Here is a 26525-nt window from a genome sequence, read left to right as displayed (position 1 = left end):
TTTATATTACGTGTGTAAGTGTTCTTTTATGGTGGAGGGGGGGGGGGGGGGGGGGGGGGGGGTACTTAAATGACATTTTAAGTGATTGTAAAGTACACATTTACCAGTAAATTCTCAGGTTCCGTGGAAGATATCTTAGTATGTTTAATTTGCGTCCTGTAAACAAACATTGTCGAAGGTTAATTATGTAATGTAAATAAAATTTGTAACTCCAACTTACTTGACATCAACACTATTATTTGTAATAAATAATATTTAATATATAATTTTGATATATAGATTTATCATATTCTAACAAAATGATGTAATATTTTCATCTCATAATTTGAACACGTCATTTAACAACATGTTGACGATGAGCATATAACTGTAAACCAGGTAAATGCAATCTAAAAATTCAAAAATTCAAAAAAAAAAAAAAAAAAAAATGCCTAAAAATATAGCCAGATATCAACAATAACATGAAATAAAAATAAATAATAAATAAATATCACATGCAGAACCTGATATTTCATTTTCAGATTGATTAAATAGGTTTGATAATATTACTTGTATAGTTAAATGTTTAGTAATAGTTTTATAAAAAAAAAAAAAAAATGAGGTAATATATTTTTTGTTTTAGCTCACAAGTTTCTATTGCAGTTCAGTAAAAATGCTAACAAATATTCTTTTCGTTGTCCTCCAATACGTCCACTGGTCATGTTAAGTCAAAAATGAACATGGCCTTTGGGCTTATTAAAGGATAAAAGTGATGCGTATTTTATAAGAGTATGGAATACCTCTCTGACACTGATTTAAGCAAATATACATGTAAAATATATTTTGCATTTTTCTGCCTTTCGAAAATAAATTCGACAATGCTATTTGTGTTTGTGTTTTTATTTGTAATAATCCTTTTTTTTTTTTTTGCATTTTGTTTTCCGTTAGAAAAAAATTACAAAGTCCTATACAAATCGGAAAACGGCATTTTTTTTTATCCGTATCGTTTGCTAGAAGACATCATGAATCACCAGCAAATCTGAATACTGTGTTAGGTAATTATACTTATTAAGACTTTGTGTCGATCGAATGATACATGTATCATTCTTTTTGTGGCTATATGTATGTTTGTTTGTTTGTTTTGTGTTCAGATTGTGTTCTAATTTGTTGCAGTTCTGCAGTTGTTTCTCTGACACTGAATGGTGTATTGTTATTATATTTCAATTGGGAATAATAATTTAATCTGACTCAAAATGTTTTGTTTTACTGTAGATGTATTAGCCAGAAAGGAATTGTCAGTAGGTAAGTACATGCAATAAAAATAACATTTACTTTAAAACTTACACAGTCGAACCTCGTTATCGCAAAGTTAGTAAAGTCACAAAATAACTTAGATATATCCCGAGTTTTCGAGGTCACTGAATATATTTTACTATTGCAGCGAAATTCAACTTGAAGATAAGTGCAGTCAACGAATTATTATATTTTGAAATAACGAAGATTGTCTGTACTTGCTAACATTTTCACCCTAAATTTCTATATCAATTATCAGTATAATATCATTATTCATTATTTAAAAAGTAGTAAAGAAAAAAATTAATTATACTGTTTCATGCATTTTTTTCAAAGTAGGTTGAGTGCTCTTTGATAAGATTTGAAAAAATAAGCTACTACAATCTTCATATTAATTCTAAAAGTATATAGTAAACGAACTGTTTTAAAGATGATGATCTTCATTGTTTTACGAGATTACAATGATAAAGTAAATAAATGCAAGTTTTAATAAGAAAGAATATTTATAACATTAATGAATGAATAAAGAAATTAAACATATTTATTTTTAATATTTTTTCAAATCCGAGAAAGGGAGAAGTATTATAGATAGGAAAATATGGCCAAAACTATTCTATATTTAATCATAATAAGCCTAATGTTGTCTTTTACAGGTTTACATCAGCATACCATTCAACAGGACTGTATCTAGGAGAGATAACAAATTACATACAGGTGCTGACTATTTGAAATGTAATCAATTAGGAAATTAGGCTACCTATTGCATGTGGTCTGTGAACGCTATTTTTGCACACTAGAAGAAAATATTCAATTAAATTTTTTTAGTTGCAATCTTTTAATGCTGTTGGTAATACTTTGCATACTACACTGCACACCGCCTGATGAAAATTAGAATGCATTCGGTTATAAAACAGCATGCTCTAGATCCTATCTTAAAACATGGATTCGTGATATTTATCAAAGACAGAACAACACGTATTATTATGAAGATAATACCTGACATACATGTAGATAATAACCGTGTTAAAAGTATTATTGGGTATATTATTACAACAGCTTGTTAATCCAGGGTTCTTGAAGTTTTCGCTTTCGTCTGTCAAGGAAACGTCTGATTCATCGCTTAAAGGCAATGCCAGCCTTAAATGTTTAACTCTAAGCATATATGGATACGATGTATTAAAAACTGAAAGCTTGTTTATGTTAATTAAATTTACAGGGAAGAACTCGGTACTTTGTATACATTTTTGTTTGTTAATGCTAACAATAGATACCGTATACATTTCGTAGATATTAAATGAAAATATACTCATTATCATCCTTTTATAATAAATCATCATATTAAGTGTTTTAATTATATGTTGTATTTATAGTGTATGGATATTGTAAGTACATTGTATACAACTTAACATATATATGTATACAATGTAATTACAATATACACCACCATTAAGTAAATGTTATATATATTATTATGCGTGATAATTTATCTTGATGTTTCGTAACAGTTTAACATCTATAAAATATAATATTTACAATACCATATATATATAAATGCTATATATGCTCCGCTCTGCTTTTACTTACATATTTCTCCACCTATTAACAAAGAATGATTTACAGAATAATCCGAACAGGATCCGTAAAAATAAACCATTAACAAACTAATAAAAAAACATGTTTGTGTAATATTTCACAAGTTTGTAAATACTCCTTAAGGATACTTCATTATGTAAATAGAACAAAAATTACCTTTTTTTACCTGTTTAAATTCTATGATACATTATCATACCACAAGATATATCTAAACTTATCTTGGATGTATATACGAATAGCGAATATTAAATAATATTTTTGTATGTTTCGTAATTTGATATACACATTCTTAAAGATATACAATAAAGCTCTTCTTATTGATGTTTTTTAATCAGATGTGTTAATAGCAGTTTTAATATTATTTTACAGTTCCTCCCTCCTCTAATCCTACGGTAACCGGAGTGAACATCGTATGGGAGAGCCACACATACTATTTCCTATGCAGTACAAATGCTACGAACCCTGCTGCTACTATTTCGTGGACATTTGGAGGCGTAAATGTGACGTCACAGGCCAGTAGTACACAGGAGCCGAATTTGCAAAAGCCTGGGACTTTTAATACACACTCCAATTTGACACTACTCATACAGAAAAATGATGTCGGAAAAGTTCTGACATGTTTCGTCAATCATATGACGCAACCAGGGTCCTCGTTATCAACCAACCATCCACTGACTATATACCGTATGTTGATAATTCACACTTCATATATTGTAACCTCCTATATCATATATTGGAAAAGATGACATGTATGGCAAGATTTCTTTAAATTATGTTATTTCATATTGTTGTTAGTGCACATCAGAAAGATGAATTATAATTCAATAATATAACATTTATAGTATATCTTATTCATGTTTTGCTGGTTTAAAAAGGATGTAACATAATTTCAAAGTATCTTTTAATAACTACAATATAGTATAGAAGAAATAATATTCGAGAATTTAAAAACAATATATATATATTGAAATTTTAAATCCTTGAACGAAATATCATCTTGTATAGGGATAGGGGAGGTAATTTGGCCCAAACTTTTGATATCCGCCATAAATCCAATCCTGAATTTGATTTACATTTAAGGCTTCTTCAAATTTTGAATTAGCGAAAGGGTACTTATTTTAATAAAGATATTGTATTTGCCTTTTAATTTAGGAGAGGATAAATACGGTTTTTCTTATTTCAAATTTGAAATCAATCTTTTAGTCAGCATGATAGTTCTTTTTTGTACAAAGGTGTTAAGACTAAATAACAAAATTGTGTATTAATTTTCAAGATTATTTTTTAAAGAAGACACTAAGTAAACCGGCTCTAGTTACATGAATTTTCCGTTACTCACTAGTAAGGGGGTTAGACTATAACTAGTGCTTTTTTTTGCAGTTATCCCAACTGCTTATGTCGCAGAACAGAACCCAGTGGCAGAGATAGGTACATTTCATGTACTCACCTGTAACGTGGACACTGTCCTGACCGCAACCGTCACGTGGTACAAAACAGGCAGTGCCGGTGATGTAACTTTACAAAACAACGTTGAGAACTACGTGATTGGAGACAGGACTTTGAGTTTCAGTCCAGTCATCCTTGAACATGAGGGAAGGTACATGTGCAGTGCGTCTAATGATGCTGGAACTTCAGGGATAAGTCCCCCTGTCAACCTGATCGTGTATCGTAAGTTCACTCTCTCTTTATAATAAACTGCATACTTTAAAATAATATTATTAACCATAAATAGATTGATTGTCTTCATTAAAGGACATCTATATAGTACGATATTGTTGAATTAAAAAAATACATCAAGATGTCTGAACAGCTTTCTCAAAATCACAGATAAACAGATAGCGGTACGTTGAGACAACTGTAACATTAAGCAAAATGTGTGGTGAAATCAAGGATGTTACTATCAATAAATGAAAAAAAAAATGGAATTCAAATATTCACATCTGCATGCTTGATATACTGTTTAGTTAGTAAAACATCATTGGTAGTAGTAAAGACCAAGTCTTCTTAACCTTACATATATTTAAGAATTAAACGATCCAATCATTATAATAATTGTATTATTAACTTTTAGAATTGCCAGGCGTCCCCGCTCTCGTATTTCCATCTACAGCGGTGGAGGGGCAGATAACACGTGTCAACGCTACATCATATGGGGGTTACCCTGCACCAGCTCTGACATGGGAAAGAAATGGTGTGGTTGTGGACAACACATACACAACTGATGGCAGCATAACATACAATAGCTATTCCTTCAGTGCATCCTTAGCCGACATCAAAGTGCCATTCAAAGCTAATGCTACCAACGCCTTTGGAGTGTTATCAGCGTCCAACGCCTTGGCCGATGTGTATGGTAAGTTGGCCGGAATAATTTGAAAATTCATAAACCGTACAGTTGTTGTTTTTTTCAATTTCTAGCATGCAATTTTCTTAAAATTTCTGTGTCAATACTGTTTGTGTTTAGAATTGCAAGTCTCCGAAACGTGAATTAATAGACTACTTTCTGACAAAGTGGTAACCATTAGATTTACATTCCGGTAAATTGGTACAATTAACTTCACCTTATGACAAATTCCATTAAATTTAGCGCCTGAGAAATTGAAAACCATATTATTGACATAGATAATTTATCCAACAGTTGTATTTCACTAATTATCTAGGTACTTCTACTGGAAGGTATTCAGGAAAAACATAATTCAAAACGAAAAGAAAACAAACTTATTGAAAAACTAAGGTTTAAATACTTACTATTATGAGAACTCCAGACATATACGAAATGTCCATCTTTAAAGTCACAACATTCCTGAAAATAACATGAACTTCATCTGGCACCTTCCATTTATGTGTAAAAAGTTCATTCAGTAAAGTGTGGTTTATCGTGCCCGGTATTTGAGGTGACTATGCGTTGTGACAAAGTCACTTAAAGACACCTATTGACAGGTATAGTAGACGAACTGTAATTCAGCACACACGTTGTAGGTGTAATAGCTGAGAGTTCATACAAAGCATAGTCACCTCAACTACTTTTTCGGATCCCACATCACTACACTTCACTTCAATACTTTTCGAAATAGTTTTCGAAAAGTTATTTCGAAAAGTAATTGAGCATTACTGGATGGTAATGGATGTTGCTCATGCTACATGCATTTTCACGAATTAAGCGACTTTGAAGAAAGAGATTGTCGTACATTTCTAGAGTTGACCTATTAGAAAGTATTAACACTTTATTTGGTTATGACTTTATTTTGTATACACTCTAATATCTTTAAGGCTATACCTCAAGAATGTTTGACATATCACCTCTTGTAATTTCCAATAAACTTACATGATCTGAGTGCATTCATTCAAGATGGCCATTCAATTAGTCCTTAATTTTAATTAGAAGTCATTCTGAAATATCCTTGTCTCATGTCTTTTGAAAAGCCAAAACCTATATTTATATTTTTATTCTCCGGAACATATTTTCAACATTTCAGCTCCGGCATCACCACCTGGAATAGAAGGAGCCGATTTAGCATACGAAGGCACACCAGTCACTTTCCAATGTTTCTCAGCGAGAGCGAGGCCCGCTCCTGCATTATATTGGCGCTATGGGGATACGGACATGACGTCACAGGCGACACAGTCCACCTTCAACAATCCAGACCTCGTCACTGTACGTACAACCTCGAACCTCACTTTCATCCCAGCACCTGGTGACGAGGGGAAGCAGCTGATATGTATTCTACACCAGCCCAATGCACGTGATACCAATTTGTCGATAGTATTGAACCTGAATAGTTACCGTGAGTTACCTTAATTACATATTTTTCAATAATTAGTCTTAAAGATACATTTTGTCATTGTTTAATTTGTTACATAAGAGTTGTCTAAAATATAATGTTAATCTGTCAATTAGCCGATATCTGGTAATATGCCCTTTCAGAAGTACTGTATCTTCTTCGTTGACCACAACAGCAGATGTTAGACATTTTGATTAACAGTTGTCTGGTGTGGATCCTTAGAGATATGTACAAAAATGAAATATTCTCCAACACCAGCTGATGTCATATATATTGTAGCTAAAATTTCTCCAGTGACTTTAGCGCCATACGTTAGACATTTTGATAAACAGATGTCTGGTGTTGAGACAAATGCATCTAATTTTATGAAAATGTGATAGATTTCAAAACTTTGTAATATTTTGATAATATTGCAATGCTAAAATGCCTATATTCCACATTAATGTTCTTTTCTGTCAACAATAAGTGCTGTGAATTGTGGGTTTTTTTTCTTGTTTTAAATTCTTTTTTTTTATTTATCTATTTATCCATTTATTTATTTATTTATTTATTTATTCATTTATGTATTTAATTTTTATTCATTTTGATCAAAGTAAGAGCAGGGACATACATTTCAAAAACAAATTTCTGTTTAAACTAATAATTACTTACAGTTAAAACCTCGAGTGAGCCTGGAATCTACCGCCACTGACGTAAGGATTGGTACCGACAAGACTCTCCGGTGCCGAACAGTCTCGGTCTTGCCTGCAACAGTCCTGTGGTTTGTGGACAATTTACAGATAAGTCCATCCGCTAACTATGCCATGTCTGGAGAATACCTCACCATAGTGGACTTCGATACATCAGACAATGGGGCCTACTCGTGTATAAGCCAAAATGATGCTGGCTCGTCCAATCAAACCGGCCAGTTAGTTTTGACTGCATATGGTACGTATCACCTCACCAAATGGATTCGTTTTTAAATACTTTTCAGAGCGTTGATATTTCTGAAGTTGATCTTTCAGATAAGGGATCGAACCTTTTAAGGTTTTCCAATAGTCTGATAGCCTATAGAACGAGCTTTACGTACATTCCTTGGATACTTTTGTTTGGTAAAAACAACCTTGATCACTTATACCACTATGTTATAAAAGACAGATGCTGTGATGACATTTGTGTTGCAATGATTGCATTTATTGTATGGATGCAAGAGAAATATAGAAATTATCAACCTGATAAATCTTATATTTTCACAGCGGCGATGTTGTAAAAATAAAAGGTTATTCGGTGAAAATGTCAGTTTTGTAGTGAAATTTTTTTTTTTTTCATTTTTTGACCAATCAGAGCGAACCTTTGTATTCATCTAATTGAAACTTACTAAAATCTCCAATGAAAGCAAAGATAGATAAATGGGTTATTTAGCTGTATTTCTTAAATATTCAGACTAGTTTTTGACAAAATAATCACTTGACGATAGCGTTTCATGCACAGATTCTCCATATTACATATATTTCATGATTGTTTTATATTTTGCAGTACTGCTTTGCACTCGTGAAAATATCGATTTTATGTTATATTCGCGAATATCTGTTATATCTATTGGGAAATCATTCAGTACCCCTTTACTTATTTGCTATATTTCTATCTTTAATATTTACTTATTTATTTTTCTATTTGTTTTTAATTCCAGCACCTCCTGGTTTACCAACTATAACACAAATGCCGACATCTGTTCCAAACGAAAACGAAATTGTTTCTTTGACATGTAACACGAGTAACGGAGTACCTTCCCCAAACATCACATGGACTAAGAATGGCACTACATTGTTCAACAATATCATTACCACTGCCACAGAGACACTCGTGTCCAGTACTCTAACATTCGTTGCGAACTACGTCAATGATAAGGGAGCTGTATTTCGCTGTACAACTATGAACGAATTCAGAACGCAGTCCACATCCCTCACAATTTCCAGTGTCAACGGTAGGATGTTTATATTGTGTGTTTACATATATATTGTGTAAAGTGATTTTAATATCCATGTTTTTGTTGTTTTCTGTTACATCTGCACAGGGAATTGTCACGATGTATTTCCCTAACATGTTGACATTCTGACAAACGCCTATGTATTATATACATTATATACGAACTTCCATCCGGGCCAAAACCTGTCAGTAATATCACTTTATAAAACTTGTTTTACAATTGTTGCAAAATAAATATCAAATTTACATTATATGTGAAAAAGTGAAATTTGACAGTCTCGTGGTAGGGCATAGGTCTTGAAAGCAATAGGATGCAGTTTTAGTCCGATTAATCGTATCTTTTGATCTATGCTTTGAATTTAATTAAATTCTGGTTCGAATTTTAGGGCAAGGACTTTTGGAAGAAGGCATATTATTACTATGGACATTTTTTTATTAGGCTAGTAGGAATTTCAGTGTAATGGTAGGGTGTATGGAAAACGCTACAATAACATCTAGTTTGAATCCTGACGTGCAAGGAAGATAGCCTTTCGATTGTGTCTTGCTATTTTATGAAATACCGTAACCATATGAGATATAATCTTATCATATACGTGTTTACATTTATGTAATTAATACCAATCAGTTAATATAACATGATAAATTGTTGACACTAGACATCGCTGTATTGTCAAAAATGTTTTTAATAAAGCGTATAACTATCTTACTGCTTTATATTACCAACCGTTTGCAATTTTTTACACCGTTTGTACATTATCAATTGATATATATTGTTCAGAAAATATGAGTAATTATATATGACTAAAATGTTCCTATTATAGTAATAGTTCAATTCCTTTTGAATTCTTGCTTATTCCTGCAAATATTCAAATTGTGTTTATTCTCCAAACGAGATAATGCGCCAAATGTTCTTGCTACCCATTTAACAGCGGTTTCAGACATTTCTAGTGGGATTCAAGAGGAACTCTTTCCCTGATAATAACATTGAATATATTCCTTTTTGAATTTTCATGTGACCTATTATTACCGCCTCTTGTCCGGCGTTATCTGTCGTAAACAATTAACATTTTCGGCTTCGAGGCCAAGGGTCATTATATTTAACCAGTGGTATGCTTGGATGAAGGGTTATAAAGTTTGTTCAAATCAATGACCTGGACCTACTTTTAAGATTACAGAGGTCAAGTGTAATAAAATCTTCAATCAACCACTTCTCAATAACCAAGAGGCCCAAACTCATGTTTTGATCAAGCAACATGCTGGGATGACGGGCTACCATGATTGTTCAAATTAATAACCATGACCTACATTCAAGGTCGCGTAGATGAAACGACTTCGAATCTTTGAACAACTTCATAATAACCAAGAAACATATAGTCATAACACTGGGACAGTTTTATGCTGGGACAAAGAGGTACACAATGGGATAAAATGAATGACTTCTAAATAAGCAAAAGCACCAGTGTCATGGTAGTGGGATAGTGACATGCTCGGATAACAGACTGAAAAGTTTGGTCAGTTGAATGACCTTGACCAGCCTTCAAAGTTACACTGGTCAAATGTGTTTAATTCTTGATTAAAAGCAAACACAAACATCAAGAATGTTTTAGAACCCTAGTAACCGTTAAGTCCAATAGGCCAATTGCTCTCATCTATTCAGCACACCTACCTCAAATAGTAACTGCTTATGAAATATATCTAGTATTGTGTATTAGTTCAACGCAATGATGTATCATACAAATACAGTGTTTAATATTTCTGAAATGTGTCTGTAAGAATAAAGTTTAAAAAATATTTAAACAAACTATGTACATTTCTAGTAAAATAATCTTAAGTGTATATGCATGCTTGAAATGCAAACTTTAAAAACATTAATTAGTATCGTTTTTTTTTTTTACTTTAAATAACTATAAATCTGTATCACTTTCCTGATAAGTTATGTTTGAATTTCAGTATTAATCTAAATTATTATTTAACACTATGGACCTATAAAATAAAAAGGTGAACATTATATAAAACCGTTTATGATGAGAGTACACTCTGGGTTCTTGTATCATAGCTCTATTACATAAACAATCCTTATGGAAAATTAATGTTTTCTTTTAGAAATTATTACTCTAATGTTTCAGCCAATCAAATGCGACAAAACAAACAGCGACATCACTCTTTCAGTTATAGGCTGATTAAGTTAGATTTGAAACCCAATGAAAATGCCTATTACAATCCAGAGTAAACAATGATAAATTGTATATATGTAACATCTGGGTAGTAATGATTTGTTGTATATGTGATGATAGATCTGTTATGATATAGAAATTGAGGGAGTTTTTAATCCGCTTAAATCCCCCAAGTCTCAATTAATATACACGTTCTACTTATAATTACTTCACATATCATTTAAAATCTGTAGTTTAATAAATCACAAAGCTGTACCTTCAACTGATAACTAGCTCTGTAATAGATAAGATAACAATAGATAATATCAACATTCGTACTAGTGATAATAACACTGAAACAAGTCACTAACAATCTTATATTAACTAAAATTCTCTACACTATACAACAGGAAGCATAAGATGAAGTATACATAGAAGATATATATATATAGATTAAATAATTAAATATTCATATTTGTTCAAGGAATTGATGACAACGAATACGTCCGGTCAAGTGACTAAAGACCTCATACATGACCCATGTACACATGTTACTTTATATAAGAACCAACGTACTCTTACAAAGGTGGCTTGTAAATTTACAGGGACCAATTAGCTCTGCCAAGGAGCCATTTTTTGTTGAGACAATCTTTGCTATCGGGATTTATGAGAATAATGTTGTAGCTACATATGAATTGTATGTTGGTATAACTTTAAGACAAGTTATAGTAATTACCTGTATTAAAAGTTTTCTGAATCTAGTCATCAGAGTTTTTCACCGGGTATAAGTTATCTACCTGCATAAAGAGGCCATGTCATGTCCATTTCATAGGTGACCTCTCGATACAAATTATACTGAAGTAGGCGATGCGAATTTGAATTTTCTATCAATCAGGTTTATTTTTCTTAATAATTTAAAAAGACTTAATTCTCATCACATGTTCATATCATGCCATTTTCATTTCCATGACAACCATATTTAAACATTTTAACATCTGTGGTACATGTGTGCAATTCATTAACCAAAACTTAATCTAACCAAGAAGAAATTAACATTTGTTAACATATGTTGTACATTACAAAATGAATAGATTATGTTATCATATGATTATTTGTTTATGATATCTAATGATGCACATTGCCAATTTAGTGTAAAATTCCGTATGCCTTATTGCAATTGATTTTACTTACAATGATTTTTGACCGAATGACCCTTATGTTTGATAGTATATAATCATGTTTTGTATGAATGAAGTATATTATTGGTTGTTACATACGAGTATTATCATTATTAATTTTCTTCTATTGAAATATATTTCCAAGAGTTAACTTTTCTTATATTTCAGTTCTTCCTACACAAGCGGGCACCACAATTGTAGGGGATTCCACAGTATATGAAGGGCGTACAAGTTATTTCTACTGTGAAAATGGCAGAACACTGCCAACTGCGTCAGTAACTTGGATTCTTGGACAAGAAATTCTTGTGGGTCAGACTTCTTATGTTGACAACTCGGACGGAACATGGAAGGTGTCTTCTAACCTTACACATATAGTACGATATTCCGACTCTGGTACCATGAATCTAATCTGCCGTGTAACCCATACCACAGGGTATTCCATCAACAAGACTCTACAACTGTATGGATATTGTAAGTATTGCCATTGCACAAAATAGTTGTTTTATTGGTTTTCCGCTGTTTTTTTGTTTTTTGTTTGTTTTTGTAGTTGTTTTTTTTTGGGGGGGGGGGGGGGGGGGGGGGGAGAGAGAGAAAAAGACTTGACCCATAGTCGAGCTAATAAAAGTGAACATTGGTTAAAAGGTATACAATTGACCAATTTCTATTGATTTTCAATTGAAGGCCTATAGACTCATAATGTTGTAGCTTCATGAAATTTAAAATAAAAATATGACAAAAAGTTTGAAAATTAATGACCATGACCCATATTCAAGGTCACAGAACATTTGAACTACCTTGTTGTTTCAGAAACGTAAACAATCTCAGCTGCGTTAAAACGCTGTCATGCAGATCTATGTCAAATTCATGTTATATAAATTTCTCAATATGAGAAACCTGCTAGTGACAAAGGAACCGAATGTCCTATAGATAATCAACAAATATATCTTATTGCAAAATGAAATATGATATTGTCCTATGAGGTCAGGATGTTGACTATGAACTAACATATACTTCTAAAAGTATCTTTCTTATGATTTTAGACTTTTTATAGCAAAATGTTGAGGTTATTTTTTTATCTGTTAGATAATAATGACACGTTATAATTTTCACCTGATGAATGATCTGTTTCCAGCCAAACCCAGAGTTTCCATCTCCAATCCTTCGGTAACCGTGGCGAAAGGCTTATCGCTAAAGCTTCACTGTGTGGTCGTATCAGAGCTTGGAGCAATGGTTACCTGGTACAAATCAAGCACTGGTGCGATTCTGACGTCCACTGTTCTTTACACGTTTAATGGACCCAATGTTACCATTAATTCAGTGGCAGTCGGTGACGAGGGAGGATATTATTGTACGGCCAGAAATGATGCTGGAAACTCAACCAATAGTAACATTTTTGATGTCACAGTGTATGGTAAGTAAATGTCTAAACAATTTTATGGGGCTTCCCAGTAATTTGAGGTTGTTAATGAAACCTAAAGCCGGTAGCTAGAGTTTAAGACAAGTCTACAAAGATATCATTTTTCTAATTTACCTATTGACGATCATAAGTTAGATTATATGTAATCAAAAGGCATATTGTAATTCAATGATATACACAGTAGTACTGAATGATTAAATCTTGAGGAATGTATCCTCATTATAAGTTTGTTGTATAGAGCCTGTCTTACTACTTAAAATACACACAAAAAAAAGGATTAACAGCTTTTAGAAAAATGAAATGATAATCTGTAAGCCAGATAAATGAGTTTGTATTGTCAACACAAACTCTTATGGCTGCAAGTGAAAGAAGCTGTATGTTTAAAGCAAATTGTAGGCAAATTTTATTTTTAATTGAAATGATTTAGTCAAAACGTTCTTGACGGCCCATCAACTCTGTAGTAACTAGAACGGCCTATCGACACTGTAAAGGTAATTTTGTGTTTTAGCTCACCCCGTCAAACCAGTAATTACAGGCTTGGAGAGGTCGGTAACAGAGAACACACTTTTGACGATAAATTGTACTTCCGCTGATGGCTACCCACTTCCGGTTATCAGATGGTATCGTAACGGAAGTCTGATATGGACAGCCCCGGCTGGTCTACACAGCTCGTACAGCTTCCAGGTGGCGTTCAGTGATCGGGAAACTTGGTATACATGTACCGCTACCAACTTCTACAACAACGCGACCTCTGACCCAACGAAAATACCGGATGTTTATTGTAAGTAAAACTAGCATCACTACTATCACTGCGTTAGAGCTATAATACAACTTTCTGTCAAAGTCTATTACTGCATTTTACCCTGTGCTTGTCTTATTATCAGCCTCTTTATATCTATATCTTATATACTGTATGTATCCCACAATTCCTTGTGCCTACTAATAGACACTATATTTATAGTAAATACTTGCCTATTTCCTTTCTGATCACCGGTATATGTACAGACCTGTCAACATTCAAAAAATGTTTTAGAGAGAAAAATCTAAGTATACCGTAAACTTATCTTAACATATACTCTAGCCTATCTAAAATAAATAGAAATTCAGTTATTCATCCAGCAATAAGCCTATGCCTGGTAGTAAGCCTACCTATTTGAATTACAGTTCAGTAAAAATCATGAAAATAAAGTAACGTTATAATAAAACTGCATTTTAGCTATCACCAACTTTGAGTAAACATGTTTACAATTTTTGGCGATATGTAGTTCATGGGCTTATTATGGAGCAGATACAGTGGCATTTATGCCTGGAAACACTCTAATCGGGATACAGGGCTAAGGAATTATAATAATCAAAAATCTGGATAAGAAAAACAGGACACAATGAAATTGCGAAAATTGGAATGTTGGCAGGTGTCACTACTAACATCAATAACATACCTTCATTTTCAGTACTTCCATCCGGGGTATCACTGATTGGACCTTCGACAGTGTACCAGACTAAAATGTCCGTTTTCCTGTGTACGGTTTCTCGAGTGTCCCCAAATCCATCATTCAGATGGCTTGTTGGATCAGCCGTCAAAACTTCGTCATCTAACGTCACAGCGACAACTGGAGGAAATGTTGCGATATCTTCGTACTTTTCACACGTGTTCGATGTGAGTGACATGGGAAAGAATATCTCGTGTACAGTAACTCAAGTGGAAACTAACACAACAGTGACACGGTCTCAGTCAGTCATCTTGCATTGTAAGTATGTTTTTAACTGGTGTCACCTTTAATTTCCATATGTATTGTTATGTATGTATATACTTTGTTTTGTACTTGATAAAAAAGTGACTTATTTTCATTACACCATTTTTTTCTTCCTTTCTTTTCTTCTTCTGGAGGAAATCTGTCGGACACATTTTTCGAAAATTATTGGGCGGAACTTAATAAAACTTTAGACTTTCGTACTGTTATAGAAACTCTCTCTTGTAGATTATAGATCAATACAATCAATACAAATCGATTGAATGTGTTAAACTTTAAACGGTTCATTTCATTGCAATTCAAATATAAATAAGAATAAAATGAAAAAAGTAATTGAGCAATATAACTTGATAGTTAAGACCAATTTTGTTATTTTAATTCATTGATCTCAAAATTTTGTAAAAATATATTTAAGATACAAAATTATTTCATTTTCCTCACAGTGCTTCCGACTGTACAGAATATTGCTAGAAGTGCAAACGTGGAATTATATACCAACCCAACCGTCACATGTGTCGTTTCGTCCACCGACTCAAATTTCAGTGTCACATGGTACAAAAATGGTGTCGCAATAGACACGGCTGGAAGTGGAGGAAAATATTCAACAACGAAGACTGTTCTGACAATTACCTCTTTCCAGGAGTCTGATTCAGGATTATACACATGTAGGGCCTCACATCAGGGTGGAAGCTCAGGGATGAGTCTACCCACAAATTTAACAGGCTTTGGTGAGTTCTTTTAATCTTATAGATTAAGTCTCAAGTTACATATTTCACTTACATTGTGTCCTTTGTTGTGCGTTCTCGATCGTAAACAATTGACATTTTTGACTTCTCAATAGCCAATTGGGTCATACTGAACCAGTAGCATATTGGGGTCAAGAACTACCGGATTTCTCCAAACGGAAAAACTTCACCGTCTAAAATGTGTAACCCTAATTATATTTGTTATGGTTACTAGTTGTAAGATAAAGTTGTTATATAAAGTGTTGTGAAGAAATTATGTGAAAATATCATTTTCGAGATATGTGGAATTTCGTGGCATGCACAACTGTACGCACTTGTCATTCGTTCTAGATAGTGACCCATGATACTGTGACGTCACAAGTGTGTAATAACCGTCATTAAAAAAAACAATTGACGATGTTTCTGAAGAGGTTTCTTTTAAGTTGTCTTTTAACACAGACGATGTTTCATTAGAGGTGTCCTCTCTTAGTACAGGCGACGTTTCATTAAAGCTTGTCTCTCTTAACACAGGCAATGTTTCATTAGAGGTGACCTCTCTTAACACAGGCGATGTTTGAGTATATGTTGTCTCTTAACACAGACGATGTTTAAATAGATGTCTCTTAACACAGGCGATGTTTCATTAGAGGTGGTCTCTCTTAACACAGGCGATGTTTCATTAGAGGTGACCTCTCTTAACACAGACGATGTTTAATTAGAGGTGACCTCTCTTAACACAGGCGATGTTTAATTAAAGGTAACATCTTTTAACAAAGGCGATGTTTCATTAGAGGTAACCTCTCTTAACACAGACGATGTTTAATTAGAGGTGACCTCTCTTAACAAATGCGATGTTTCATTAGAGGTGACCTCTCTTAACACAGACGATGTTTAATTAGAGGTGACCTCTCTTAACACAAACGATGTTTAAATAGATGTTGTCTCTAAACACAGGCGATGTTTAATTAGAGGTGGCCTCTCTTGAGAAAGGTAGTCCATCAATACATGCGGTCATTAAACAAAGTTGGTGTCTTTATAGAAGTGAATTCTTACCTGTTGTGATCTGAAAAGAAATAAACTAAGATGGTGTCTCAAAGGTGGTCTCTTAACCTGTTTGGTACCTCAACAATAGTGGTCTCTTAACCTAAGTGATACCTCAACAAAGGTGGTCTCTTAACCTAAGTGATACTTCAACAAAGGTGGTCTCTTAACCTAAGTGATACTTCAACAAAGTTGGTCTCTTAACCTTAGTGATACTTCAACAAAGGTGGTCTCTTAACCTATTTGATACCTCAACAAAGGTGGTCTCTTAACCTAAGTGATACCTCAACAAAGGTGGTCTCTTAACCTAAGTGATACCTCAACAAAGGTGGTCTCTTAACCTAAGTGATACTTCAACAAAGGTGGTCTCTTAACCTAAGTGATACTTCAACAAAGGTGGTCTCTTAACCTAAGTGATACCTCAACAAAGGTGGTCTCCTAACCTAAGTGATACTTCAACAAAGGTGGTCTCTTAACCTTAGTGTAACTTCAACAAAGGTGGTCTCTTAACCTAAGTGATATCTCAACAAAGGTGGTCTCTTAACCTAAGTGATACTTCAACAAAGGTGGTCTCCTAAACTTAGTGATACCTCAACAAAGGTGGTCTCTTAACTTTAGTGATACTTCAACAAAGGTGGTCTCTTAACCTAAGTGATACCTCAACAAATGAAGTCTCTTAACCTAAGTGATACCTCAACAAAGGTGGTCTCCTAACCTAAGTGATATCTCAACAAAGATGGTCTCTTAACCTAAGTGATACCTCAACAAAGGTGGTCTCTTAACCTAAGTGATATCTCAACAAAGGTGGTCTCTTAACCTAAGTGATACCTCAACAAAGGTGGTCTCTTAACCTAAGTGATACCTCAACAAAGGTGGTCTTTTAACCTAAGTGATATCTCAGCAATGGTAGTCTCTTAACCTAAGTGATATCTCAACAAAGATGGTCTCTTAACCTAAGTCATACCTCAACAAAGTTGGTGTCCACAAAACATATGTTGCGACAGTATTGGTGATAATTTGATGTCTTTATTGATGCAATATATTATTAATCTATGAGCACAGGCTGTGTCTCATAAGAAGTAGTATATCAATAGATGTGATCTCTTAACACAGGAAATGTCTAGGTGGAGAGGATCTGTTACCTAGTGTTTAATGGAGGTGGTCTATACACGAATATAGTGTCGCAATAGAGATGGTGTATTAACGCAAGTGGTGTCTCAATATTTGGTTCGGTTTATTTTGTTTAACATCCTATCAAAAGCCAGGAACATTTAAGGAAATGCCCGGTTTTGGAAGTGAAGGAAAGCTCGATTATCCGGAGAAAAAACACTGGCCTATGGTCAGTACAAGGAAATTGTCCCACGCGGGTATCGAACTCCCGACTAAGAGGTGGAGGCTAATGACAAAGCGTCGGGACACCTTAACCACTCGGTCAAAGCGGTCCTGTGTCTAAATAGGCGTGGTGTATTAAGAAAGGTAGTGTCTTGCTAGATATTGTATTTTAACTCAGGTAGTGCATTAATGGAGTATTAATGGTAGTGCCACAATTGAAGTGATATATTTACTCAGGTTGTGTCTCAATAGAGGTGTCCTAATTTCTCAGGTAGTGTATCAGTTAATGGGTAATGTCTAGGTAGTCTGTTGACACAGGTAATGTCTCAATGGAAGCAATATCTTTTAATGGGCTAGCTTAAAAGAGGGTACGTGTGGAGCACTATGTGACTGTCAATGAATTGAAAGACAAACATCAACAGATAATAGATTATCTACACAAATGATAATATACTATGATATTGATATTAATATGCATTAATTGAAATACCACATTAATTGAAAATTGAGAAAAAAATTCACCCAGAAGGTCAATTATTTACAGCTCATTAAAAAATATCTCCACCAATTGAGATATTGATGACTCTTTTCATTTTTTTAAATTTCAGAATACCCGTTCAAACCTGAAATTACATCCAATCACCCCACCAGGATTGTGGTCGAAGGGGTCACATTGTTGTTAAATTGTAGTACAACAGGGGGTGTACCAGTTCCCGCCCTCACCTGGAAACGCGGTACATCTAACGTGATCATTGACGCAACATCTACGTCAACGGTTGGCGGATCAGGCACGCTTGTATTCAATGAATATTCCTCTACTGTAGCATTCAGTGACAATAGCTCGGTTTATGTATGCGAGGCAAAAAATCCACATCTCACAGTGATATCGACGTTTATTCTCCTAGATGTTTATGGTAAGAAATCTACTGCTATAAATCTCCATTTGACATATAAACAAAATATTGTCACTTGGCAGTATGGCTTTACATGTGCAAAGATAATAATATGTTATAATGGATAGCATTGGGTGATATGGTTTACATTATAATAATAATGCTGAATAATGATTATGATAATCAAATATGAAACCTGTATACATTCAAGATGGATTTGCCTCGGCGAAGGGCTGAATTTACAAAATCCTTAGAGTACATGTGATATTTCGTTTTATCTAATTTATAGTTTTTTTCGAATTAGACATCGAAACCTTAGAAAGGGATATTTATGGTTGTAACAACTACCTACAGCTGTTTACACATAGTTTTGTATTTGGTGTCGGAGATGTGTGTTCATTTAGTGGTGACTTTTATTGTTAATTAAGAACAGTCCTAAGTCCTGAGATATGTATCAGGGATTTAGATGAAAGATAAGATATATGTGTACCTACTTGTAAGAGCTTAGTTATTTCATAAAAAAAAACATGTGTATAGCAGCTATATAAATCAAGCCTTCTTGAGTTATGGTACAAATTATCTCTAAAATACCGTTAAAATATCTACACATTTTACAATATCTGTTTCAAATGTGTTTTTTTTCAATACAGGTAAAACATATTTTCGTTAATATATATTCAATATCAAGACAATGTCTCTTAGTATGCCTATCCATATCTCAGTTCAATATGAAGAACACAGTACATTTTCATGTGACAAACTTGCCTCTTAGTCCAAATAGTGTGTGGTCCTCTTTCGCTTAAAGCAGATGAAAACATAAAAAAGTACATATAAACATTTGTACAATAACATTTTATATCAAACGTTTAGTCCAATTAACTGCTAACCAGGAGAGCAGGATTTTGTCTTGAATTGATATTAAAGTCATTGTTCAGAATATCCTATTAATAATTTAATTGAAACTGTCTCTATAGAGTTGTGAGTCTCTTCAGTAATGAAATCGTATCGGAATTGTCTCTAGAGTTTAGCGATATCTCGCTAGTTTCTACGGTAACCAAATTACTTCGGAATTGTCTCTAGAGTTGAGTGATATTTCGCCAGTTTCTATGGTAACTAAATTACATCAGAATTGTCTATAAATCGAGAGACATATCGTGAGTCTCTACGGTAACCAAATTACATCGGAATTGTTGTCTAGAGTTTAGCGACATTTCGCCAGTCTCTATGGTAATCAAATTACATCAGAATTGTGTATAATATTAAGAGATATATACGGTAACCAGCTATTACACACTGTGCCATCCAACTCATAGTCAGTTTATATGCTCATCGGCATTTTTATTCATTTCTACATTCTTTTTTCATCTTTATGTTCTTTATTTTTCATTTATATGTTCTTTGTTTCATTTGTTTGCTTTAAATGTAGAGTGTGTAAAATGGTGAAGGGATTTAATCAATGTTGGGTTTTCATCGAAAATAAACCGAAACGGCTACTAATCAACTAAAGAATTAAGGGGATTTATTTCAGGTTATAACAGAAATGATGTCTATCGGTTTTGGTGTGTGCATAATCATGAACTAAAAGTTTACATATTTTATATCAATAGGAATGAAGACTGTATTTGTTAGGGTGTTATGTGACCTATGAAAACAAAATGGAAAATAAGATAACATTAGTTTTAACAAGCAGACCTGTTGCTACAAAAATAATTTAGAAACACTTCGACAATTAACATTGATTGCGTATTTAAAGATGACATATTACAATTCACAGGTTCAGAGAAATGTTGATGTTAAGATAACCGACATATTACATGTATATGGTGTCTAATGATGGAAAATGTGTTTAAAAAAAAATTGGGATATCATAACAATATATCTAGTCGTATTATTTCATTAGAGAGTGAAATTCACAACAAATTGACATTATTTAACTGTTTTAGGTCACTTAACATTCAGGGTATCAATTAACAAATGCTTATTTATAGGTCTGTTAAATTAAGGATCCGAAATATTTTTCTTTGAATATTCATATAAAGTATTTCAAGTGAACAGCAATTCCTATCCTTTCAGAATATCAGGAAGGATATCAAACAAAATGATACAAAATAGCTATTCTATTAAAATCTTATACTTATTTTTTCTTTTCAAACAGACGTAATGTCCTATTTTGATATGTGTTACCTTTATTTTTGCACTCAGTGACCCCTGCACCGACGGTCATGCACTCACCAGTCCTTTGGGACGAGTCGAACGCTATCGCCAGCTTTTACGAGGACCAAACGTACATAATAAATGGTTCTATACCAAGATATAACCCAAAATCAGCTGTCTTTTACTGGCTAATCAATAACATAATCCAGACTCCGAAACATACCGCTGAAAGCGTTACAGATGAAATGGTTTTCGCCTATACATCAGCTATTGAAGTTCTGATGTCAAAAGATTTGGACGGGGGAAAAGTCACGTTCATGGTCCAGCACCCGGAGACGACTTCCAGCAATGTTTCGTTTACTATCAAGATTTTGAGTGAGTATTTTACATGGTTTGAGTGACATATATTTCTCAATCGATAATTATGTATGTCATTTCTTGACACACATGATTTAGCATGGCATGTATCATTAAGGATCATGAAGCTAACTTTGAAATCATTTTCTCGTTTGAAACATTAAAAACTTGCTGATATCGTTAAAAAGTATAACAGATAAAATGCTATCGGTAAAATCTCATGTGTGTTACAAAATGCTTCAATGGTTTAATAAAATAAATTACTGTTGCATTTTTAAGTGCACAAAGGACAAAGACTCTTTGAAAAGGATGTGAGGATAAAAAACATGTTTTGGTTCTTGTAGCAGTCAAAAAGTTATATTACCAATTATTACTTTCGTTGTCAGGCCTCAAGTAAAACCATGGACACGCGTTCATATCCTTGTATTGAGTATTTTCCTTTTCCTTTTTACAAATTACGTTTATTCCAGATAAACCCAGAGTATCCTTTCCCCAAACATCTGGTCAAGTACTACAGAATGAAAACTTTCCCGTAACATGTAACGTCTCGTCAAGTCTGGACTACAATGTCACCTGGAAGATCAAAGGAAACAATACCAGGCTTGCAAACTCTGCCAAGTACCTGATCACTGGAGCTAGAGGACAGACGCTGACTATAATCAATGCAAATTTCACAGACAGTGTGAACTATGTTTGCACGGCCATGAACAGTGCAGGGGAGGCAGTCGAAGCGGCAGAGTTTTACCTCATTGTGTACAGTAAGTCTAAAATGTGTTTACCTAACTCGCCCGTAAAGAAAAAGGTAAGGTGAGACTACACGATGGCGTAGCCTCTACCATATATCCTTGCCAATATGTTGTTGGTCTGGTGTCATCGTTTCCACTCTCACAAACTAAAAGGTCTAAGATCAGTTTAGGTGACTGATATATTTAGAATGACAATTGACAAAGCTTGTAAAAAGAATTGACTTCGACCTGGCTCTTTTTAAGGTCACTGGATTTTGTTTTGTATAACTGTAAGGCCAGCAATTAAGACATATTGCTGTTAGGTTCATTGGATGATGCCTGACATGATTTACAAATGAAAACACTTTCAAGCAATCCCTGTTTAGGGTCACAGGTTCCACATAAACCACCATCTGGTTAACCGAAATGTATAGAACCAAAATATTTAAATGAGAGGTTCGATGGATGAAGACCAACTAAATTGACCTATATTCATGATCAGAAGATTCCATTTATTTCAAAACACAGACACAGGTTCCTTTGAGACAACTGTATCCTCTCATTTTTAGCTCAAATTGACCCTTATTAACCTAATTAATTCATGTTCCTTCATTCATTTCCATTTTAAATGCTCAGTCTTAACTATTTCCAACAATCGAGAGAAAAAATACAACGTATATAGCTACCTTGATACTTTGATCTTTAGTATACATGTTATTGGTTAACAGTCCAGGGCGTAATTGTTTAAATACGATTTCACAACTATTTTTTCATTTTATTTTTCTATTTCATATAATGCGCTAGGTGTTCATTTTCGAAAAATATTAAGTTGCTATAAGGTCTATACCACTATTTAAAATGGAGTTAACTTTTGTTGTTGATGTCTTTACTTTATTTCTGTTTTATTCCAGGGGAAGTTGGACAGCCAGTCATGACCGGCTTTGATCGGTTTGTAGTACATGGCACCGCTGTCTCCATATTCTGTAATTCCTCTGGGGGTGCTCCTCCGGCGACATTATCGTGGGAAAAGAATGGGGCTCCCCTGACAGCACCGACGCCAACATATGGAAACGACAATACCAACCCTGTGTCTAGCGTTCTAACTTTCGTGGTTGATTTCGTGACGGACCAGAATGCAGTTTTTAAATGCACAGCAAGCAATTCCTTTAGCAGTCGCAATGACCAAAAGAGCTTCCAGGACGTACACAGTATGTAATATATACAATGTATATTTGTGATTAATTATATAACTGATGTTGCAAACCTTGCGATTGGTTGATCAGCAGATAACTATGGCAAAGTATATTATATATATCTAATAATTATTATTCACTGCTTAAACTATGTGTTTTTATTGTTTGCAGTATTTTCAAACAGTATGACCCTCTCTGGAACAGAACCAACAACAATGACTGCTGGGACACTCTATACTTTCCATAGTCACACGTCTGGGATGTACCCGATACCCCAAGTCCTCTGGTTTATAAATAACATCCGACAATACAATGGTATTTAACATATGTTTGAGTTTATTTAAGTTGTTAAAACATATACTCTCGGCTAATCAAATCTAATGAGAATGTTCAAAATGGTGAAATGTCTTAAAGCTTGATAGGGGAAAATTAAGATAGAAGAGACAAATATGAGAAAACAAATTTACATAGAATTTACATATTCCTCACATCTACATGAAAGAACAGTCTTACGATATTCGGGTTACCCAGAACTTGGTCAATAATATATGTGAAATAATTATCCTCATAGTTCTTGACTTGAATTTAGTATCTTGTATATTTTCTAGGCATCGTGATTGAAAATGAGTCTGAAAAAGGAACGTACAGAACTAATTCCAGCTTCAGCTTCACACCCTCTCGGAACGATAACGGCCATCAAGCCGTCTGTGTGTTTGATCACACTCTCCAGACCGGACGCAGCATAAATGCTTCACGTACACTTAATGTGCAATGTATGTGTATTACCGTATATGGATGTATATAATGAATTTTGGCATGCCAATATCATCACATTTGTATGTAAAATAATCCTTTGTTTACATGCACATAATACTTTCTTAGGAAGACTCAACAAATATTGCATTTATTGTCAATAATAATGCCATCTGGGTGACAGATAAATGGTCATGATACTCTTAAACTATTGAGTAGTTTAATATTTTTCCATGAAGGAACTTTTTTAAATATTCGGTTTCTATTTTATGAAGTCGTAAAAGTTTGTCTTTTACGGAATACATATGCATATCTAAAATATTTAGTTAACTTTTCAATAAAGTTTTTAATTTAAAAAATAAATGTAGTTATGTACACGTTAAATGCGATGATGAATGTGAACAATTGGGTACTAGTTTTGTTTGGGGAAAGATAGATATTCACAATAATATGTCTATACGCGATAAAGGAGTCTTTCTAAATGTATTCAGTAGTTGATGTTTTAAAGATTGTGTCAGCGATCTAGTTTATGTACTCAGACATTTTTCCATGCAGAAGTGGAATAGAAAAATATCGACAAAAAAATTAGAAGTGAAATAATCAAATAACTATTTCTGAAAGGGAAAAAAACAAATATTTAGAAAATAACAAATGTATGATAAAATGAAAAATACTAAAGGCATCAATTCTATGTGAATGTGCATTTTAAGATATCTAATTATATATTGATTAATAACTAAAAAATAATCTCAAATATAGATTGAAAAAGAAGCCATAAAGATTGTAATACAAAAATGAAAAATATCGAGTTATATATAGTTTAGGTAGATTAGAAACAAACAAATGTTCCTCATATTATGTTTTTATTGATGTGTTTTATTTGGTGATACTAATGTTATGCAAACAGCTTTTGAGACTAATATTTTGTATGCGATTTCTATATTTAAAGTAATACTTTCAAGATGACAGATGAAAGGATTAACCTAATATGCAAAGGGGAAATATATTACTGATAGAATATGTTTGGATACAGCCCAGCACAATCCAGCTGAAAGTTATATGAAAAAATGCCAGTGAACATAATAACAATAATTTGTTTCTAAGTTCCAGACTTTCTTACAGTGTTTTATTTACATGAACACAATATAAACAAATATCATTAGTGCTGTCTGAATTTCCAAGAATACCCATGCTTGAAAATATGCCCACCTTTACCCATAGCAGTTCAAAAGAAATATATATAAATCACATCATTAATGATTCTGCATTGAAAATCCAATAAATGTTTGGTTCTGTAAAATGTACAACCTACTGTTCACTATAGTATGTGCTGAACCATGACTTTATTATAGCACATAAAATATAATGTATATAACAGGATAGCATAATAATACTTGACTTGAATAAATATATAAAAAATAGAAATGATAGTTTTCACTCACTGAAAAAGTCACTATTATACTGCTATTATTTACGTCTATGTCCATTAACAGTCTGTAACTATACATCACACATTTTATATCAATTTCTTAGAACTACACACATTATCATTACATACCGCGTTATCATGTTATCATCTTGGAGGCCAGCGTATCATTTAAACTCAATTTCAGAAAGAGGTTAATGTTAGGTCCACTTGCGTTTCATTTGGTGGCAGTCAACTGGATTACAAAATCAAGGATATATATGATATATATTTATGGTCAAGGGCTTACATTTGGATATATTTGATATGTTTTCTTATGTTGGCTCTTTCTCAATTTAATTCGGGTTTGGTGAAGCTTTGCTTTAAGGTCCCTTAGTTTTATTTTTGCATTGCAATACAATTTCGTTTCAGCTCCAGAGTAAATATGAAAAATTATATAAACCATTTCCATATTTGAAGAGGTTTTACTGGTATGTGGATCCCGTACTAGTGTCCAGTTTTTAAGGATTGAATAATGTTATGTTGAGGTGTATGGGGGTATAAACCTCAATAGGTCTTGAGACAAATTTATTATGAACGGCTTCATTCAATCCTTATATTTATATTTTTTTTTATATTTTGTACAATATTTTGTCTGACAAATAGAGACTTGTGCAAGTCTACCACGGAAATGTACGTCATCACTCTTCGTCTACATATGGTTAATACTTTCAGGATTTCTTTCGTGAACAAACTTAATAGCAATTAAAACAAAAATTAGTTTTAAAGGAATTTATTTCATATAAATATGATCACTTTTGAAAAGGAATTAAAAAAATATA

General features: G+C 33.4%; 1 protein-coding gene across 1 annotated transcript; it reads left to right on the top strand.

Moving 5' to 3' along the window:
* The first annotated feature begins 832 nt into the window (after positions 1-832).
* On the top strand, positions 833-26126 carry LOC117340487 (hemicentin-1-like). The gene is made up of 21 exons (XM_033902247.1): positions 833-1281; positions 1926-1986; positions 3235-3549; positions 4243-4530; positions 4934-5212; positions 6336-6644; positions 6817-6821; positions 7295-7568; positions 8311-8604; positions 12106-12408; positions 13070-13348; positions 13863-14135; positions 14806-15102; positions 15549-15833; positions 18812-19117; positions 21299-21625; positions 22078-22365; positions 23244-23540; positions 23697-23840; positions 24134-24298; positions 26116-26126. The coding sequence occupies exons 3-21, from the start codon at positions 3498-3500 to the stop codon at positions 26124-26126; spliced, it is 4476 nt and encodes a 1491-aa protein (XP_033758138.1). The 5' UTR covers positions 833-1281; positions 1926-1986; positions 3235-3497.
* Positions 26127-26525: the final 399 nt, after the last annotated feature.

The sequence above is a fragment of the Pecten maximus genome, chromosome 13 (assembly GCF_902652985.1).
Source record: "Pecten maximus chromosome 13, xPecMax1.1, whole genome shotgun sequence".
Classification (NCBI taxonomy): domain Eukaryota; kingdom Metazoa; phylum Mollusca; class Bivalvia; order Pectinida; family Pectinidae; genus Pecten; species Pecten maximus.
This window is presented reverse-complemented; position numbering and strand designations above follow the sequence as displayed.

What these genes read in the sequence shown, in the direction of transcription:
- LOC117340487 (XM_033902247.1), top strand. Translation starts at nt 3,498, where the DNA reads ATGACGCAACCAGGGTCCTCGTTATCAACCAACCATCCACTGACTATA. An exon ending in GAAAATACCGGATGTTTATT is followed by an intron (nt 14,136 to 14,805) that starts GTAAGTAAAACT and finishes CTTCATTTTCAG; the next exon opens with TACTTCCATCCGGGGTATCA. An exon ending in TATTCTCCTAGATGTTTATG is followed by an intron (nt 19,118 to 21,298) that starts GTAAGAAATCTA and finishes TTTTGCACTCAG; the next exon opens with TGACCCCTGCACCGACGGTC.